This window comes from Condylura cristata, unplaced genomic scaffold, assembly GCF_000260355.1.
Source record: "Condylura cristata isolate star-nosed mole 26May11 unplaced genomic scaffold, ConCri1.0 scaffold00009, whole genome shotgun sequence".
Taxonomy (NCBI): Eukaryota; Metazoa; Chordata; class Mammalia; order Eulipotyphla; family Talpidae; genus Condylura; species Condylura cristata.
Genome location: NW_004567110.1, coordinates 22,896,472 through 22,916,790, shown reverse-complemented (window position 1 = coordinate 22,916,790; position 20,319 = coordinate 22,896,472). Strand labels below are relative to the sequence as shown.

The following is a 20,319-nucleotide window of genomic DNA, read 5'->3' as shown; positions in this document are numbered from 1 at the left end:
CTCCTGCCCGAGAAGTGAAAATCAACCTCCCCCACCCAGCTGGCACTTGACTTTCTCTCTCTTTTTTTTTAAGATTTATTTATGTATGCATACAGAGTGTACAAACCAGAGGTGAAGAGGAGGTGAGAGTCTTTACCAGAGACAGAGTGGGGAGAAGGACAGGCAGGGTCAATGAAGTACACTGCTGAGGGGCACAGCGGGCGGGTCAGGAGAGGTCTGCCAAGCCATGTGGTCACCTCCGAAGCGGGGATAGAACTCGCACTGAGGCACCTGGGCCAGCTTGCAGTGCTACATCCTAACCTGTTGCAACACCAGGGAAGGCCCTGACTTGTACTTTCTAAGGAGCAGGACTCTAACGAGTCCTTCTGCTTCTGTTGATTTGGTGAAAATATAGGAAATCACCTTTGCGGTCTGTCTCTTTGGATACTCAATAGAAGTGTAATATTTGTATTATTAAAATGTCTCACAGATTAGATCATCTGTATAGCACTTTGACACTTTTGCCACCTAGTTTGCCAATCTTCTTATTTTTTATACTCAATACTCAGTAACTTGTTCTGTAAAGAGCTGTGTTTCCAGAAGGTATTGTATTGATCATAGCATGTAGTATTTAGTTTAACAATACATTTTTTTTAATTAGGTATTATGCCTCCCCATTCCTATTCACCCAATATTCCCCTTGATTTTTGCCTATATTCAATGCAAATCAAACATACTTTAAATTCAAAGATAAAATCTTAGTATTTTATAGTTAGAGATAGAAATAAGAGGGAAATTATGAAAATAGCATATAATAATTAGGGGGAATTTTACATTTGATTTTAAATTTTACTGTATTGTTAATATTAGAATTGCCCCTTTTTTCACTGAAGACTGACTAAATCAGTAGTAGTATGGTAGTCTAAAAGGTGACCAGAAGATTCGTTACATACTGCAATAGATTAATTCACGGGAAGTAGACATATCTCATTCTGAGGATGACTTTGTACAAGATGACTTTTTTCTGTGTTTCACAGAATGCCTTTGGGGTATTTCTCAGAGAGAGATTAGTGAATAGAATTTCCTACTATTTTCTTATGTAAATAGGCCACTGATCACTGAATGTATTTATATACCCATTACACACTCATTTTTCATACTAATATTTTTATTTTGAACACATCACTTTCTGTGACTGCCCCATTTTCTCTGGTATTATAATGCCAAAATAAGTAAGTTAGAATGGTTTTCCTTACTGTCTCACCAATAAAAATATCAGTAGAATTTGCTTATATAAATATAAGCCCAGTGCATTGAATTTTCATATTTATATTTGTCTTTGCACTCAGGATTAGAATATAGCTTTCATGAAAATTCTGTAGTAAAAAGCCTTACAATGATACTATTGTCAGTCTGTAAGGATATATGAGATCATCGTACAAAGGAAGATGAGATCTTGAGAGGTTAAGTGATTGGCCCCAGGTTACACAGCTGGAACCTTGGTTTTCCAGATCTTTGAACCCTGCCACAGGTTATGTGACAGACTTATGGAAGCAAGGCTACTCCAGAGCAATTTACTTTTCCCTTCCCAAGGTTTCAGTGCTGACACTTTTTTGCACATTGCACTAGGTGCAAGCCCAGAAATTCTGCCAGGAGCGAAGCAACACTCCTTAAACACTCTGTGACTTTCAGAGCCGGATAAAATAAAAGGTTGAAGTTAATGATTGCCAGCTTGGAGGGAGTAGCTCCTCTTTGGAGCCAAATGTATGAGGAGAACAGATGAGGCTGTGGGAGTGAAGTTGGCAAAGGAGAAAGATAAACGATTCTATTCTTTTTTGAAAATGAAAGTATAATAAATATCTTGATAACTTAGATGTTAATTTTTCATTTAAAGATTCCCAACCCCATTGCAAAAATGAAATATGTGTGCCTCTACTGTGAGTACTCTTAAATAATAATTTTATATTATTTCTGTAACTGTCACAAAATAATTCTTTTTATTTGGAACCAAGGAGATTGTTTTAATGATCTGTATATCTAAAACTATTTGTGTTCCTTTCCTGAAAGATCTTGCTTTCTTACACTAAAATTCCTATACTAAAGCAGTGACTCATGTTAAGATAATGTATTTCAACAATTTTGAGAACTCAAAGCAAATATACCTCAGAGATAATGATTATTTAAATTTTTGGTTCATAGAGATAAAACTGTCTTTGACATAAGGAGTATGGATAGAATAGCCAAGAATTCTATCAATTTATTTCACACTCATTTTGTTTTTGAAGTCTCTTATCATGTTTGAGATCCCACATACTGTATGAACTTGAAGACGTTTCTTAGCAAAAGTTTCCCGGAATTTCACTGCCATGTTGCCCTTAAAGAATATTTTGTAGAAATGTGCTCAAGAAAGCACGATTCCAATGAAGATTTCCTGATGGTATAGTATTGTGATTCTTGTTATAGCTAACTATAGATGTCCATTTAGATTTTTTCATTTTTTTCTCATTTAAAAGTCTCCTCTGTTTCTTTGAACTGGAATGTGAGAATCTGGCTAGCACTTCAGGCTTTTTTCAAGCAATGCAAATTTGAGTATCTTTATTGAGTTTTTGTTTGAGTAACTGTAGATAGAACACCTGGCATAAATTTGAACAGATCTGTTTGAAGTCACTTGTTGACATCTGTTTGTACAATACACACATGCATGCACACACACACATACACACACATCTGCCTTATACACCATAAGAAAAAAGTAGACACAGTTCTCACTCATTGTAGTTCAGTAGTTTTAGTTTTTCTAATTTTAAATGAAAGGAGGTGTTTTAAATGAAAGCACATGATATACCTTGTCATGTCTGAATCTGACATTAATTAGTCATGGAGAATATGTGCATATTATCTGAGAAAATCTGTTTTTGTATCATCCCACAAATAACTTTGACCCTACATGACCCCAGAGGAGAGAGTGATTCTGTTTACATAGTTTACAGTGATACTCAATTTCCTGAGGGAAAAGAATTCTTCACCTCAGCGGCATCAAGTTCAAACATTCACACAATAAGTGTGCTATATAACTTTTTGTAAGTTATTTACTTAAAAATCACAGTTCTATCTGGTGAAAATCAACATGCTAAAAGTCTCATAGTTTTAGTTAAGTCAGTAAATGTTTAGATAGTATACCACATGCAGAATTATTGACAATATAATTGTGTAGGGCCTGGAATTATTACTTGACATATCTCTCATGCTAGATAGTCACCAGAGATTCTAATTTTATGTCTCCATAAGATATAAGTAAAGGATATGATTTTCAAGTTCACTATCAGTGCAGTGATAGTGAGATGGATACAATGTTTTTGTGACTGCCTGATTAATTTTGAATTTAATTCCACTGTGGAAAACTGCTTGGATACATTAGCTGAAACTTCAACAGTGTAAAACTTCCCCTGTGGTAATACAATGTCAAATCACATAGTACCGTTTTTCCTTTAGGTGTAGATTAATAATTCAGTGGGGTTGGGGTTGACAGTGGCGGCATCATATCATTAAATAAGGACCAAGAATATGTGTATGTTTTTCGGGTTCTAGCTATAGAAATCTAATGTATAGAATAGTTTGAAAAATTTTCTTTCCCAACCATTGAGTATGATTTTATAGTGGAAAGAGGAAACATACCTATGAGTTATTAAAACAGCTGTGCATTTGCAAATAGGTCTGTCCTTTTCATGTAGTACCCAATTTTGGAAGCAGTACACTCAATAGCATCTTTATCAGCATCAAATTTCATCTCTTGGCATTAAATTGAGACTCTCTAAAGATAGAGTGTTTTATCTCTCCATGTCAGCAGAGGCCAATTTTTCCATCTAATGACCCTTATAGTTCTTTTAAAAGTCTGCAATATCAGACTCTCCTGGGTCAGATTTTCCTAAGACTTATAGTTCTTCCTAAGTCTTGTTTTGGAAATCTTTAACACATATTTCCAGCAAAATCTAGAATCCTTAAGACAGCGTTAAGCCACCAGTTTCTTGGGTTAGAATTATCCTCTGTTCTTTACCTTTGGGCTGTCTACTTTTATCTCCATTAACCTTTTGGCTTGAGTATAAACATTTATTGAAGGCTACCTCCTTTGTCGGTCCAGTAACTCCAAAGGTTAGTGAGAAGTGGATGCTAGTTTGACCTCTTTTATCCACATTAGATGATTCTAATTATTCCTAAGAAATGACACTTTTGACCCATTTTGTCCTTGTCAAGTTTGTCTACTTGTAGGCTGTCTAAGTATGGAACTCTGGGTTCAAACCGTGTCCAGGAGTGCAGATTTAGCTTATAAGATGGAGCCTCAAATGTATATACTATTTCTTTTTCTTTCTTAAAGCTTTCAGAATTACTAAAATTCTGGATGGACTCCTGTATGCACATTGAATTGATTTATTACTGGAAGGGACTTCTGCAAAACAGAGCAAGTGTACTCTGAACCTAAAAAAAACCCACAAGTTATTTCAATATAGAAAAAAATGAAGAATTTTTTTTGTATAAGTGAAGATGTGTTAGATCATGCCGAGGTTGCAACTCTACATAGAAATGTTTATGTCTCTCTCATATACCATGACCATCATGCTCCCACCATCACTTCAGCAAAGACAAGTCAAAGGATGTTCACAGCTTCTGTGTGGAAGTGACAAGAGTCATTTCTTGCATAGTCTTTGGTCAAGTGAAGCCGAATGGCCATTATCTAACCCGAAGACACCAGAAAATAAACATTGGAAATAATCACTCAGTGCACTAATGACTGACTGGATAATAAAATTTCAACCAGTTAATAAAATTTTTGTTTTGACTGCAGCACATTTTTTGATTTGCTCATGTATTCAGCAATAGGTTGCCAGGCCTCAACACTGTGTTAAGCTCTGTGCTGGCTGCTTTTTTTCTTTCTTTTTTTTTTTTTCATTTATTTTTACATCATTCTTCATTTTGTGCCTTTTTCCATCTCAGTTGTAATCCCCATAGACCTCCCACCACAAATTCAACTGTGAGCCATCACCATAGTACTGTGCACCTTCCTCACCCCATTTGAGATCCCATTCTCCACTCCAGCCCCGTAAAACGTCTCTGGTATATAGTTGTTTGTTGTTTTCATTTTTTCTTTATAACAACCTTTGAAACTAAAATCATTATTCCCATTTCACAGAGGTGTGCTTTGAAGATCAGAAAATTCAGGATAGTGATTTGCCAGTCAAAGGCCTGTCAGCAGTTGTTGGGATGCAAACCTAGGTCATCTGACTCTACACATGGAAATTTCCTTTCACTGTGCTGCAACAGTGAGGTCAATACATTGTGAAATATTTTAAATACCTAGTTGTAGAGGCAGAAATTATTCATTTTGTTGTACTTCAGGACAAGCACATGGAATATATATGATGATTGTGGAATGGCAATGTAGGTTTGTTGTTATTCCAACCAAGGGAAAATGCTATCAGGTTTTTGAGCCATGTGATAAGGAATATAAGACATTTTATTTCAAACTATAAATTAGTAAATTTGAATACTTCTTGTATTAGTCAACTTTGCCACCAGGAAAATTTACCACAGATTTTAGTGACTTAAACAAACACAACTTTATTACATTGCAGTTCTGTGGGTCATAAGATTGAAATCAGACAGGTCAGACAGGATGACTTTCTCCCAGGCAGTTTTTAAGTGAGATCTTTTTCCAACTCCTTTGGGTGATTGGCAAATTTAGTTCCTTTAGGTAACAGAACGGAAGTCCCTGTTTTTTACTTCCTATTAATGTGAGTCTTTCCTAGTTCCTAGACACCATGGCATTTCTTAGTTCTTGGTCTTCATATGTTACCTTAACATGTAGATAGAATATTTTTCATGTCAAATCCTTGTATAGAAATTAACAACAACAATAGCTATGTTGATCACATTTGATCTATGATGTTTGATTCTGCCCATATGGATAATCTGTATGTCCTCACTATTTCATAATCCTAAACTTTAATCACATCTTTAAAATCCCTTTTGCCAGCCCTTCCTGGTGGCGCAGCGGGTTAAAGCACAGCACTGAGAATCTAAAGCCGCTTCCGCATGAGTTCGACTCCCGCCTGCCCCGGAGGTGACCACATGGCGTGGCGACCTCTCCTGACCCGCCCGTTGCTCCCCTCAGCAGTGTACTTCTTCGATCTGCCTGTTCTGTTCCCCACTCTGTCTCTGGTGAAGCCTCTCACCACCCCTGAGCCTCTGGCCTGTACCCCAGTTCTGTATGTACAAATAAATAAATCTTTAAAAAAAAAATCCCTTTTGCCAATTTAGGTAATAAATTCATGTGTTCCAGGATACCAGGACATAGGCAATTTCGGGAAACCATTTTTCTGTCTACTGCACCTTTTATATTCATTCTCATTTATCAACATATTTGGGCAAATGTCTCCTCTTTAGGTTAGAAGTAAACATCTTGAACTTTTTCTTCAATTGTGATGTTAGGCAATTAAATTCATAGAATTTTAAAGTTGCTTCCAGCTTTTAACAGTCAAAACTTGTACAAACCCGTATAATGGAGAGAAACATGGGAAAGTGAGCCTAATGATCAATGTGGATATTATTGTTTTCTATTCAAGGTTTTTGCTAGAGTGTAGATTTCATATAATCCTTGCTAACGCCTTCCTTCTCACACTTGGTAATCTTCTTTGAAGGCAGTCAATCTCTATAAAAGTTGACTTCTTCAGAAAGAAATTGACATACCTTCTCAAAACTGTAATAACTGTTCCTGAGATTTTTTATCTACTTATTATTTACTTTACAGCTTGGTATAGCTTTCAGAAAGTCTCTCCACTTTTTCCTCTTTCCTTATTGATTTAGAGTCAAAGAAATTGTTTTGCCTTCAGTTTAGTTTCTTATTAACTCAGATTCTACCTATGCTCAGGTTTAAGAAATATTTGCTGAAGTTTTAACAGGTATAATTCCTAACTTGCCATTAAGGAACGAGATTATTTTTATTTGTTCCACACAACCAATTCTCTACATCTTAATTTTTTTTTTAAAAAAAGATTTATTTATTTGTACATACAGAACTGGGGTACAGGCCAGAGGCTCAGGGGTGGTGAGAGGCTTCACCAGAGACAGAGTGGGGAGCAGAACAGGCAGATCGATGAAGTACACTGCTGAGGGGAGCAGCGGGCGGGTCAGGAGAGGTCTGCCACGCCATGTGGTCACCTCCGGGGCAGGCGGGACTCGAACTCATTCAGAAGTGGCTTTAGCTTCTCATTGCAGTGCTTTAACCCGCTGTGCCACCAGGGAGGGCCTACATCTTAATTTTTTTATGGAGAAAAATGTTAACTGTTAAATCCTGAAGTTATAAATATTCAAAGTTATAATTCAGATTACCAACAATTACCAAGTGATCAATAGATGTAAATCCCTGCTAAACTTCATTGTAGCAGTGTTAGGGACAGACATCTCACCCCAATTTATCCAGGGCTTCCCAGTTTCAGTGCTCGGAGTGCAAGATCCTGCAAAAATCTTCCATCTCAAGAGAACCCGTATGGCTAGTTACCCTAAGAGACATAAGGGTTGGAAAATGAGCTAAATTAATGTGGGCACTATCTTAACAAGCAGTTTGACCTGAAAGTAATTATTTAATCTTTGAATTGTAATATCTTTATATGAAAACTCAATAAATAAGGATTTTGAATAAATAACAATACTCTCACTCTCCCTGCTTCAAAGAGCCTTACTTGCTTTGTTTTGCTTAGAGATTGAAGTATGAGAAGTTTGCCTGCTATGCAAGGTTCTTCAAGTTCTCTCTTTAACCTTCCCTTTAGATATGTAGGCTGTTATATCCTTCCACCTAGTGATAAGGATAATATCAATGATGATTATGATGATGCCAGATAACACTTATCTAGTGCTTCCTACATACTAAAAATAGCTCTAAAGATTTTATAAGAATTTAAACCAGAGTCACAATACCACTCATTACTTTCCGTATATACATCTCTTATATATAGCTTCTTTTGTGTTATTACATATTAACTGTCCAATCCATCCTTTAAGATCTTGCCTGAATGTCACCTCCTCCATCATGTGTTTAGGAGTTTCTCTCTTGTCCCCCAAACAGTGCACACCTGATTTTAAATCCCTACCTGCACTACTTTTCACATGATATTAAACTTTCTAAGCTGTATCTTTCACCAAAATATCCTCCTCTTCCAGCACCAAGCACCAGGTGCCCACTGTTGATATCTATATTTAAAATGAGAAGAGAGGAGGGCCCTCCCTGGTGGCACAGTGGGTTAAAGCACAGCAGTAAAAAGCTAAACCCACTTCAGCATGATGTCAGTCCACACCTGCCCCGGAGGTGATCCACATGGCCATACACACCTCTCCTGACCTGCCCGCTGCTCCCCTCAGCAGTGTACTTCGTTGATCTGCCTGTTCTGCTCCCTACTGTCTCTGGTGAATCCTCTCACTGCCCCTGCACCTCTGGCCTATACCCCAGTTCTGTATGCATAAATAAATAAATCTTTAAAAAAAATTGAAGAGAGGAGATATTATAAAATAAAAACTGCTAACCACCATACACTGGTTTATAAAAATGGTGGATTCTCTTTTGTGATTTATTCTATTTATTTTTGAAGACCTGCCCTGAACTGTAAACTTAACTGTTTCTTTGATAGTTTAAAGAACATTATTAAGAACTAATATTTAATATTATATTAAGCAGGCCACTATTATCTCAGACTGAAGAAATCTGCTTTTGCAAATGGAAATCAATAAAAAAAAATGGTCACCATAGGAATAACATGAAAACATTTTTGCCTATATTTTACAAAATAATAGCAAAATTGTCTCCTTCCTATAGGACTTTCTGGCAATTGTTTTTCATGATTATACTTTCCATTATTAGATACATAGTTGAAAAATTAAGACTTTAATATGAATCATGGTATGAAAATGAAAAATCCATTTGCCAGTATTTTTTTTTTTTTTACATTTGATCTGGTTTATACTTCTGCTTAACTCTTTGAAGTTTGTTTGTTTTTTTTTCAGGCTTTTTTAATTTATGGTGGTTGATTTTTCTATCTGATAAGGTATTTCATGGCAGTTTGAACTTGGTACTTTAAGAAATGAGCTAGCATTCATTGTATGTATAGCTTTTAATGTGGCTTTGTAGTTAACAAAAGATTTGTGTGTCAGGGGCTATCATTGTTGTCATTTGGTGGGAGAAATGGGTACTCTGAATTCCTGAAAAATTTGAAATCTCCAGATTAAATGGAACACACAAGTGAATACTTGTTAATGCCAATTTGGGAAGTTTGCGATAGTTCATCACATGTGGGAAAGTCCCAGAATGGGCTAAGATCTCTTTGACAGGATCATATCTAGGTGAAAATTCAGTTCAGAAATTACCTTGAGACCCGTATATTGTATTGTGTGTTGTGGTTTCATGATATTTGATAGAGAGAACATGGGCTGGCGAATGATAAAGTCTGAATGCCAGTTTGCTGTGACTCCACAAGAAACAAAGATCTTGCTAAGACTCACTGATTTCCTCCCCAGTTTATTCCCTGCCATGTACATTTGTCAATATGGTTACAGTCAAATAATTTGGGTGCCAGAGTTCCTAAAATGATTAACCTTTTGAGCCTTCTATTTAAAATGTAGACCGAAAATATTCTGGTAGCACTACAGCACTTATCTCCCTGCTTCTTTGCTTCCCCGAGCAAGAGATATCATGCTTTAGTTGCTCTGCATTTGAATTTATTCAGGATTCTCCTTTTACAGCCTTTCTTGAGACAATATGAGGTGAATCATTATCATTGTTATTATTTCAGTTACAGTCAAACTACATAGCCATACTTAGAGAAGGGGGCGGGGTGGGTTTCATTATTCATTCAGAATAAATTCCTACTCTAATATAAATGTTGCTCTGGATAGAGCTTTGAAATGGATCCTGATTCTTTAAATTCTTTCCTGTCTGTTTCAGGAAATAGTGAGATCCTGTTGATAGTAAAGTACAATGTGTCTAAAGTTCACTTCTAAACACTCTGCTCTTTGCAATGAAAGTCATCTGCATTCTCTTTATAATTCAGACCCACAAGAGATCTGCCTAATCTTGGAGATCAGATCCAGTATCATTTAGGAAAAAAAAAAAAATCCTTGATAATAATTCTACCATTCAGATTAGTGAAAGCAGTAAAGCTTTACAGCTTCTGTCTTCTTAAAAAGATATCATGAGACAAGGGAATAAGGACTTGGATTATGTTTTGGGAGATTTAGTTGTTTGTAAAAATAAAATGATTAGTACAGTTATTATTCAAGTTTTTAATCAACAAAAGCAAATGGCATCTGTTTGTTATCATTCTTTCTACAGAAGACAAAAGCTCAGGTCCCAATGGTGCTGACTGCTGGTCCCAGGTGGCTACTAGATGTGACTTGGCAAGGAGTGGAAGACAACAAAAACAACTGTATTGTGTACAGCAAAGGTAAATGCAAGATCATTTCCCTCTCTTTTTGGAAGTATTGAAACCTGAGCATTGCAAAACAGCCCCAAATGAGGAGCAATGGCAATACTCAGTAAAATTTGATCCTCTCTCTTTTTCCCTTATGAATCTAACCTGTACTTGCAACAAACCACACTGGGTTTTTTGTTTTTCTTCTGTGTACTGTGTAGCATAAAACAAAGTATTTTATCTTTAATTACTTGCACCATAGACATGTTCCTAGCCCTGTGCTTGAGTATTTGAGGGACTTAACTGGTACCTTCCTTGATGTTGGTTCTGTTACAAGTCCCGGATTCAATTCCGCTGAAGTCCTGGATTCTGTTGTTAGGCATTATCTATCAACAAGTAGAGAAAATTTGTAAGTCTGCGTCAAGGTGCATGTTCCATGAGGCACTATATTACAACATTACAACCCGTCTCTTGAAATTTCATATGATAAGAGGATGGCTGGAAATGAAACCATTGCAAAGACTGTGAATTCTTCCCCATGGTGATTTTAGAAGGGCAGGGGGCAGATGGCAAGGAGGCTTGCAGGGTTTTGCTTTGATTTGCTCAGTGTGACATCAGCCTGGTGTGTCAGGTAGCTATGCCCAGGCTTCAAAGAAGCCACAACATCTTGATGGCACATCATTGGACCAGCTCTCCCAAACACAGATTCCTTGAATGCGGTGTGGTTGGGGTACTTGTCTCCATATTCAAGCTAGAGGTCTTAGTGCTGTTTTAGAATAGTGAAATCCCTAATCTCACTTCTTTGTAAATATTGCAAAACCTTGTGCTTCTCATGTCTAATTTCTTTTAGCTTTCTTTTTTTTAACCAAATAGACCTACTGAGATCAAAGATGTATTTGCACATTGAACCTACAAACCATGAAAGCATACAAGGGAACAAGCAAATAGGCACCCCTATCAATATATTAACATGTAAAACACTAATCAAAACATCAAAGACTCTTAAAAACTTGCTAGAAACAATTACAACTTGTTCCTATAATCATTACAATTTGTACACTTATAAGAGGATTGCCTTTAAACTACCAGAAGCCTTTGAAAGTTGAAACACCAGAAAGAGGGAATTTGCAAGCTAAAAAAAAAAAAAAAAACTGCACACCAGGATCTGATTATATTCCTTTTCCTTTTGTAATTGCTGGTCCCACTCACTTTCTACCCTGAAATACCTGTGATACACTGATAGAGCGTTTAGCGTCATAATCCCAATCCACTGCATTTTTCAATCAAGCATTATTTTAGGAAAGATGATCGTTATATGTCAGAAAGAAAGAAATGTGGCAAACATGTAATTTCAAGTTAATTGGGTATTTTAATTGGAACATGTTTATGCGGTTATAGTATGGTTGACCCCACTTAAGCCTGTTGGCAATAAACGATTTGGAATAATTTATAGACATTTATTAGTTGATCAGTTAACTCATAAAGCATGTGTTGAATACAGCTTTGTGCTGGTCTTGTACATTGCTCAGAGAGTCCCCATTTGATAGGCACCCTGTCTTTAGTGCTTCCACACCCAATAGTAGGTGTGATCGTTCTCCTTGTTTTATGATCATCATTTGATTGTTTATGAATTGAGCAAGGAAAAGCCATTTTTACCTGCCTTGTCAGTCTACTCAGCACTTCTTGAAGGCAAGGACTGTGTCTTTGACACCTTTCTAGTCCCAGTCAAGCAGGCCACTTGTACCAAAAATGCATTAAATAAAATAAATATTGGTTAGACCAGATAAATAAATAAACAGTTGCTAGAAACTATAAGACTATTCACATATTCTCATGATGAACCATATGAATTCCTGCTTTTAATAATTTTTAATGCACAAAGGTTATGTGTTATTGTTCAATTTACAAGAACAGTGATTTTGACTTAATACCTCCTATGAGAAATACTATCCCATTTTACAAAAAGGAGAAATGAATAGTTAGGTAAAGTAACTTACTGTGATCACTAGCTAATAAGTGACTTACGTGAGATTCAAATGTACATTTGGTACTTAAAAGTCTGAGTTGTACATCTTAAATAGTTCCAAGTTTTCAAGGAGCTCAATGAGATAAGAACTCTCTCATTTTAAAAATTTAATATTGTAACTTAAAGAGATTGTATGTTTGTTGTTTAAGGTCATAGAGAACTGCCTATTTGAATCCAGGCTTTGCTCATTATAAATCCTGTATTCTTTATTCTGTGTAACTCTATCTTTCCCTTGCTACTATGGCATGATGAGTAAATCTTCTCAAACTTCTCATACCTTCATATCCAGAACTCACAGAGCACATACTACAGCCTGACACATCCCCAAGAGTATTCCATAGCACCCTGAGAGTAAAGAAAAGCCCAAAACCCAATTTTGCCTCATAGCCCCCTTTTAAATCTCTAAATGCTTGCTGGCATTAATGCACTGAGAAATTCTGTAGTAAAAAGGAAAATAAGAGCCTATTTAACATATTTGATGATATGTGAAGATACATATATTCTCTTTCCTATGAAAATCTATTGGAAATAGTGCTCTGAGTAACACATTTGAGAAATTGCTGCTGTAGACCTACTCTGATCTCCCAAATGGCCTTCAAAAGCCTGATGCTAGTTTGTAATAACTCAGCCAGAGTATATTCTCAGATTCTGTGAGTATCTGAATATTTTGGAATTGTATGAGGAATAATTTGAGTCATGGAAAATATGATGAAAATATGATCGGGGAAGGTCTGCTACAAACACCCAGGACAATAAAGCCTCCTGACTTCACAGGTTACAGATGTGATAATCCTCCTAAAGCCAAAGACATTTGTCTGTAGATTGATAAATTCAGCAATTTAGACTTAAGAAGTATGGACTTGAATATGGGGAGGAGTGATGCATTTCATACTGTATATGTCATATTTCAAGCTCTTTCATTTTCACATGATCAAAATTCAAATGAATGTCTTGTGAAATAAGCTGAGTGGGTGTGTGTGGGTGCATCTGTGCAGTGGGTAGGGAAACACACCTATTTGTGCAACTGAGAGTCTGAGTTTATTCTGGACTTCAGGAATAGCTTGATCTAGCAAACATTGTCATAGTCTGTCTTTCTCTCCCTTCTGACCTCCTTCCTCCCCTTATGTGGGCTTCATTCTTAGAAATGTTCTGAGGTGGTAAGAAACTCCATACTTTTTCTACCAGCACAGTGATTCCTATGAAAAGATAGCTTTTCTATTTCTGCCTGGGACATGTCACACAACAATCCTTGAAACAGTTGATCACTATAAATCTCCTGACGAATTACTATCATTTTTAGGGTCAAATAGTAGGGTTAACCCCACAGGAACCACTAAGGTAGAGGGAAGACAGTTCCCCAAACTAAACCAAAGTGCTGCTACCAGACAGGAAATTGTCATTGGTTGCTTGATGGCTGACATCATGTCCTCAGATGTAACACAGTGTTCCTTACATCTGAGAAATTTTTATTGAAGATGAAAAATATTTTCCATCTGATTGCCAATAAGATGAAAAATTATTTCTCATTAAAAAATAAAGTTCCTCATGGCAAAGTTGCATTTCTTATTTTGTTTTCTTAGCTATGAACCAAAATTTCCCATTATTCTAGAATCTGGCTATCTGAGAATATAAATGTCAGTGACCTGTTTACAAATTGAATATAAGTGTGTATGGGTAACATTTTTTTAAAAGTGTCTTAACCATAAGATTTTGTATGGTTGTTTTTGGGGTGTACATGCATATTTCTGAAAGCAGCGGTAAGTGTGGGATACTGATAAGATTCAATACAATTATACATTTTTTATTGCCAGAGTATCCATTCAATAATTATTACACAATTGTGTGATTTCACTTACTGCTCTTTGACTGACTGCCATCATCTTGTTCATCAAAGTAGAAAAGTACAGTATTTGGCACTAACATTATAAATTGATATACTTTTTCCCCCCTGCCTCAACTGTCCTCTGTCCTTCCAGAAAGTAATTAGCTCATCCAGACGTTGATGGACCAGACTTGTTGGGTCATCTGTTTTTTGCCATTATTCTTAACAGACTGCAGATAATTCTAATTTTCTTATCTCCAATGGAAAAAAGACTAAAAAGCACTATGCTCATTGAAAGAGAAGCTGCTGGGGGAGAATGAGCAAGGCCTGCCCACTTACTCCAGAATCCACAATGCCTGTTGAATGTAGTGGATAAATGTCTTTGCTTTATAGAAGTGTGTTCTCTGCCATGTCTGCACAGTATGGTCACTTTTCCCATGTATTTCTTAGTTACCACTTATTAAGCATTTATTTTATGCTAGGTATTGTTTTAAATATTTTATATATATTTTCTCATTTATCATTACAACAAACTCATGATATAAGCAACACTATTTCCATTTTATGGACAAGTAAACTGAGATTTACATAATACATAATCTACATAATTTGAAAATAGTTCAGTGATACAAGTTCAAGCAGAATGAAACTGGGATTTGATCTTCACCATGTTGCCTTAATTTAACATGGTGTTTCAGCTATCCATTTTGCATGGCTTTAAAAGTAATATAAATAAGCCAAAATAGCAGTCTAGTGCTCTTTACAAATTTGCATTTGTACTTATCAGTAAAACTCTTTTTATCTCATTCTGTGGTTTGGCTTTGAAAGGAAGATACTCAAGAGTTAAAACACTAGGACTTTAAACTGATTCCCGTGTTACTTCTAGGATGACAACAATTTAATATCACATAGAAGACTAATCTTAAAATCATCCTATGACTATATTCAAAGTTCTGAATATCGTTTCCACAAATTCAGCAATTAATTCATTTCTATTGATTGTCTAGTATATTTAAGGTCCTAAACTAGACACTGCTGAAGTAATAACACAACTTCTAACATGACCTTTAATTTGGGTGAACAACCTTCAACACACTGATTAAATTGATCAACTATTCAAAACAAAGACCTTTCACTATTAGGAATCTCACAAAAGTCCTGCATAATTTTCAGTCTTAAGATAGAAGATTGGGTACTAGAATTCTGAGTCTACAACCATGTCTCATATGACAACTGATTTTCAAACTAATCTACAATTTAGCCTATAGGTTTAATGTTTACTTTAGCTAAAGGGCCTAATTTATTTTAAGTGTTTATTTAGCCATACTGTAATTCATAGAAAATATATGACTGTTGTCTAGTTTTACAGTATTCTTAAAAGAGACTGGGTGCCTGAACCAAATATTTAGCAGCGGGAATTATAAAATCATAAGGCGATTAAGTTAGCTAGTCGCGGAATTCCAATATTGCTTTTTAAATGACTTCAGGATATAGGAGGTACTAAGGTTATTATCTGTTATCAGGAATACAGTGGAATTGTACAACTGGATAATAACCAAACAAACTGACACAATGTAAAATTACATTATCAGTGTGTTAAAACAAAATTGCGCCCTAAAGGAGTCCACATGCCAGCTCAGAGCTGCAGTGTAATTATGCTTAACTCTGATAATTAAAATACAACGGAGATCAACAGAATCATTTTCATTAAGAAAATTATTAATGATGGTGGTATAACAGTAATTGATTGCAGAGCACCACAGGATAACGCGATGCTGAAAACCCAACATGTTTCATGAACATCTGAAGCTTTTTCTGGTTATGTTCTAGAAGAATGAGAGATGTTTTGAGGAATGAGCAATTTATTATGTTCTAGGAATCAGTGATTATAAAAAATGGCTGGTTTAGTAAACCAGTTTTGATTCAAATGGTCATTTCAGAGGTGCTCGTAAGTGGACCCACTAGTGGCATATTTTGTGTGGTAGAGCTGGCAGCTATAAATTGCAGAATTACAGCATATATTGGGCCTTTGTCATTTCCATTTCTTATTATGCATTTACTGTTTTTACAATTATGTGGGCGATATACTGATGTTATTTTGTCTGAATCTGGTCCTATTGAATGGTTTGTCTTTAATTATTAATATATGCTATATAATGTGGGGGAAATTGATTTCAAACCAATATCATTGCTGTGGTTCTTTAGTGAAGTGTTGGTGAACAGTGCTGCATGATAATCTATTAGTTACTGCAATGGATTAGGTGTGCTGTTATATGTTGGGGAAAAAATATCTTAAACCACCTGAATTCATGAATGAATGAAGCTTCTGTCTCTTGGGAAATGATAAGAACTAAAGCTATATCAGTTTTATAAGTATAAAAATGAAAAATGAAGAGTGGGGTCTTTGGAGAGGTGACTCACTATCATTTCAAAATGTTAGCTTGTCATTCAAAGAGATGCTAATCTTGAAAGCTACCCCAAAAGTATCTGTGTCAGCTAAAGTGAGGGACAATTCCTTAGGGCAGGTTTTTTTTTTTTTTTTCAGACTTACTGTGAATACTTTTTAAAAAACATGGCATGTATGACACAGAAGAAATTATTATAATTCTAAGTGAAAATGCAGAATGAGGTTTTGTGCCTGCTATGATTATAATTACAATTTTGAGTGTATATGCACAGGGAAACATACTGAAGAGAAATAACCCAAAATTATGAAAACATTTCAGTAAGCATGGTAAAATTTGGAAAGATTTTTTTGTAGTCCATTGTACAATTTCTTGTGCTTTATTTTCCTTAGGGAAATTAAGAAAATATTTGCAAATGAAAATCACTCTTTGTCTTAACTGAATGCTTGCTCTTCTTTTTATATAACCCAAACTAAAAGAACAAAGAAATCTTTGCCTTACCTACTAAGTAGCCTTCATCCATAAAATGTAAATTATTTCCTAGTGATACAATTATTTTTCTTTAATATCTCCATGAATATCCTAACACTTTGTGTTTCATAAGTTAGTTTTCTAAATGAAATGAAAGTAACTGAGTACATGATAGGACCCAGGTGTAAAGATGGATAAAGTAGAATATGAACCTTTAACCTCCCACCCATGATCATGGGTCTTATTCAGAGAACTTTATTAGGAAATGTTGAATAATATAGAGTCAGGCTTGCATGCTCAAGGCAACGTTGACAAAGGAAGTGGACTGGTTGACTATGGACACTTAAAAATAATATTTGACATGGAGGCAAGGCCTTCGAGGAATTTGAAACTATGCCTAATAGCTTACAGGCTACAATGCAGAGAGTGTTTCCATGAGAGTATCAGCACACAGTTGAGTTAGAGCAGATATTTGCAAATAAGATCAGGGAGGGATAGCTGCTAGAGTTTTTGAAGATCATATGTTGGCTTCATTTGAGCACTCAGTGAAGACATGATCACATTGGTATTTTGTGAGATCAAGCTATCAAAGGTTAAATATAGGTACATCCATTAATAAAACTAAGATGTATTTTTCTGTTCAGGAAATACTATTGGCAATGTTACCACTCTAGAAGATAGTATTGCATCACCTGCCTCAATCCACAGTTAACCCACCAGACTCCAACCATTTTTCAGCAACAAATGGGCCTCTGGTCCTTCCCCTCCCCATCACCATACTGTCACACCTTCATTATCCTGTTGACTGGGCCCCCCTGGCCTTACTTCCCAGTTATGTGATTGGTATTCATAGGCCTTTATTCCTATCATTCTCTGCCTCTCCCTCTCTCTAGTGTTTACTGGTCCTTCTCCCTCTCTCTAGTGTTACTGGCTGATAACACTCTGATTCTGATTATTCCAACTTTCCACTTGCCCCTGGCTGGCCACACCCAAACAAGCTAAAAGGTGAATTCCTACTTTTGAAGTGCTTAGAATAGTGCCTGATCACAGTGAGTGCTACATAAACATGTCATCAAATTAGCAACCAACCACCATCACCATTATTAACAACAACCCTGCTGACCTTTTATTGCTTTCTCTCTAAGGTGAAAGTGAACTCTCGGTGTATGTAGCTTGAGAATACAGATTTACTTTCATGATCAGTCCTCAAGGTGAAGACCATTTCAGACCTCTTTCCCCCCAAAGGTATAACGTCTCTTGTTAGATAATGACTCACTTTAGTTCCACAGAAAATGGAAAAGGGGAAGCATATTACACCCTCCATGAACGGCTTTCCATCACAGTTTGACTGCTGATGAAGACAGATATGGCCCATAGCTTGTTTTTGTAAAAAAAAAAGTTTGATTGGAACACAACTATATCAATTTGTTTATATGGTTGTTTTCACACCATTACATCAGAGTTGAGTCATTGTGGCAGAGACCAGCTCGTTTACAAAACCTAAAATATTTATTATTGGACCCTTTACAGAACAGTCTTTGCTGAATCTGTGTCTCTGGATATACAGTCTCTGTTCCACTTCTGCAAAGACTAATCTTTCTTCCCCTATGAAGAGTGAGGGAGGAAGGTCAACTCTGTAGGGAACAGAGAACATGTGGAGCTAAGCGAATGCTGGTTCTGTAGTGTTAGCTCCACTGTACACTCCACCTTTCAGTTACTTGGATTTCAGCTTTCTGTGCTCTGCTATGTCATTATCACACAGTTTTCTGGCTTACAAAATTTTGTTGACTCTTGCCTATTGTACTCCATTTCTACCCTCATCTTTTTTCTTCTTCTTAATGTCATATTGGTGAAGGAAGTTGAAATAAATTCTTAAAATCACATCCACCATACTTAACAGGAAGCCATCTCTGCTTCTCTTCTTCAGCAAGCCTGTAAAGTTTTCTGCACTTTTTCCTTTGACTCCCTAAATTCCAGCATCTTCTCTCCTGACTAGTAGATACCTTCAATTCCCATCAAAGTGACTTGGGGATAAGTCTCCTATGATTTACTTGTTGCCAATTTTTCATTTCTGTGGACTTCATTTATATAGTTGGTGACATATCTCTGTCATTATCTACTAAACACTATCATTCTGCAGGGTTCTTTCTTATAAGTTTTCTGTGGGCTATCTCATCTATATTTACAAACTATCCTATTCAATGTAGCTTCATTTCTCACTTCTCCTCTAGGAGACCCTGTATTTCAACTGTACTTAATTATTTAATTCCTCAACTGTTTCTTTCTTGCTCATATCTATCTTTCTATATCATGTTTCTTTTGCATAATAACTTTCTGGCAATCTATTCCATTGCCAAGAGGTACCTTTCAAGATCTAACATGTATCAGTGCCTAATAAAAGTCTTCTATGTCCTTTACTCATAGGGGAGAGCTCCCACTAGCCAGCCTGTGACTTCTCCCAAGCTGAAGAGAATACCTGAAGTGAAGTGATACCACTCACCTCTTTAACTGCACATGTAGAACATAATCTATAATCACTATATTCTGAATTTGTACTAAATAGCTTTGATCATGCATCATTCAACTGAATAAATACTAGCACACCTTGATTTAACTTCAGAAGTTACTAATGTGGAAATGATTTAAAAATATAGTCCCTCCCCATGTTGAGAATAATATTCCATACCTTCCCAAGAGTTTTTAAATGATAGAACACCTGGCATAAGAGGACTTTTTTGGAATGCCCCATATATGTGTAGCAAACATTGCATTATTAAAATCTAAGCACATGCAAAAGTTACTATCAAGTCATAGGATTTCTTTTGACATCCTGGTACAGCAGCAAGAAAACTCATTGGCTCATGATTACCAGGCAAGTCTTTCTGAATCTACATTACTTTCTTCTGTCAAATAGTAATTGTATCTGTAGTTCTCAGCTCTTTACTATGGGAAAGTCAGCAGACCTCAAGCCTTTGCTCTGAGAACTAAAGTTCCGGGAGGCTTTTCATTTTATCCTAGATGTATAGCCCAACCCTATTTTTGAAAGCTATTAAGCTACTTTTTTTTTTTCAAAGATTTATTTTTTTATTCATACAGAATTGGGGTACAGGCCAGAGATGTGGAGGGTGATAGGATTCACCAAAGACAGAGTGGGGAGCAGAACAG

General features: G+C 36.1%; 1 protein-coding gene across 2 annotated transcripts in view; it reads left to right on the top strand.

The window, feature by feature from the left end:
* Nucleotides 1-20,319, top strand: part of ZFPM2 (zinc finger protein, FOG family member 2) — a 435,319-nt gene that overhangs the window by 284,597 nt on the left and 130,403 nt on the right. For both annotated transcript variants that reach the window (XM_004679663.1, XM_004679664.2), the window contains exon 5: nucleotides 10,352-10,463. In XM_004679663.1, the coding sequence (XP_004679720.1) occupies nucleotides 10,352-10,463 (112 nt within the window). The remainder of the gene's footprint in view (nucleotides 1-10,351; nucleotides 10,464-20,319) is intronic.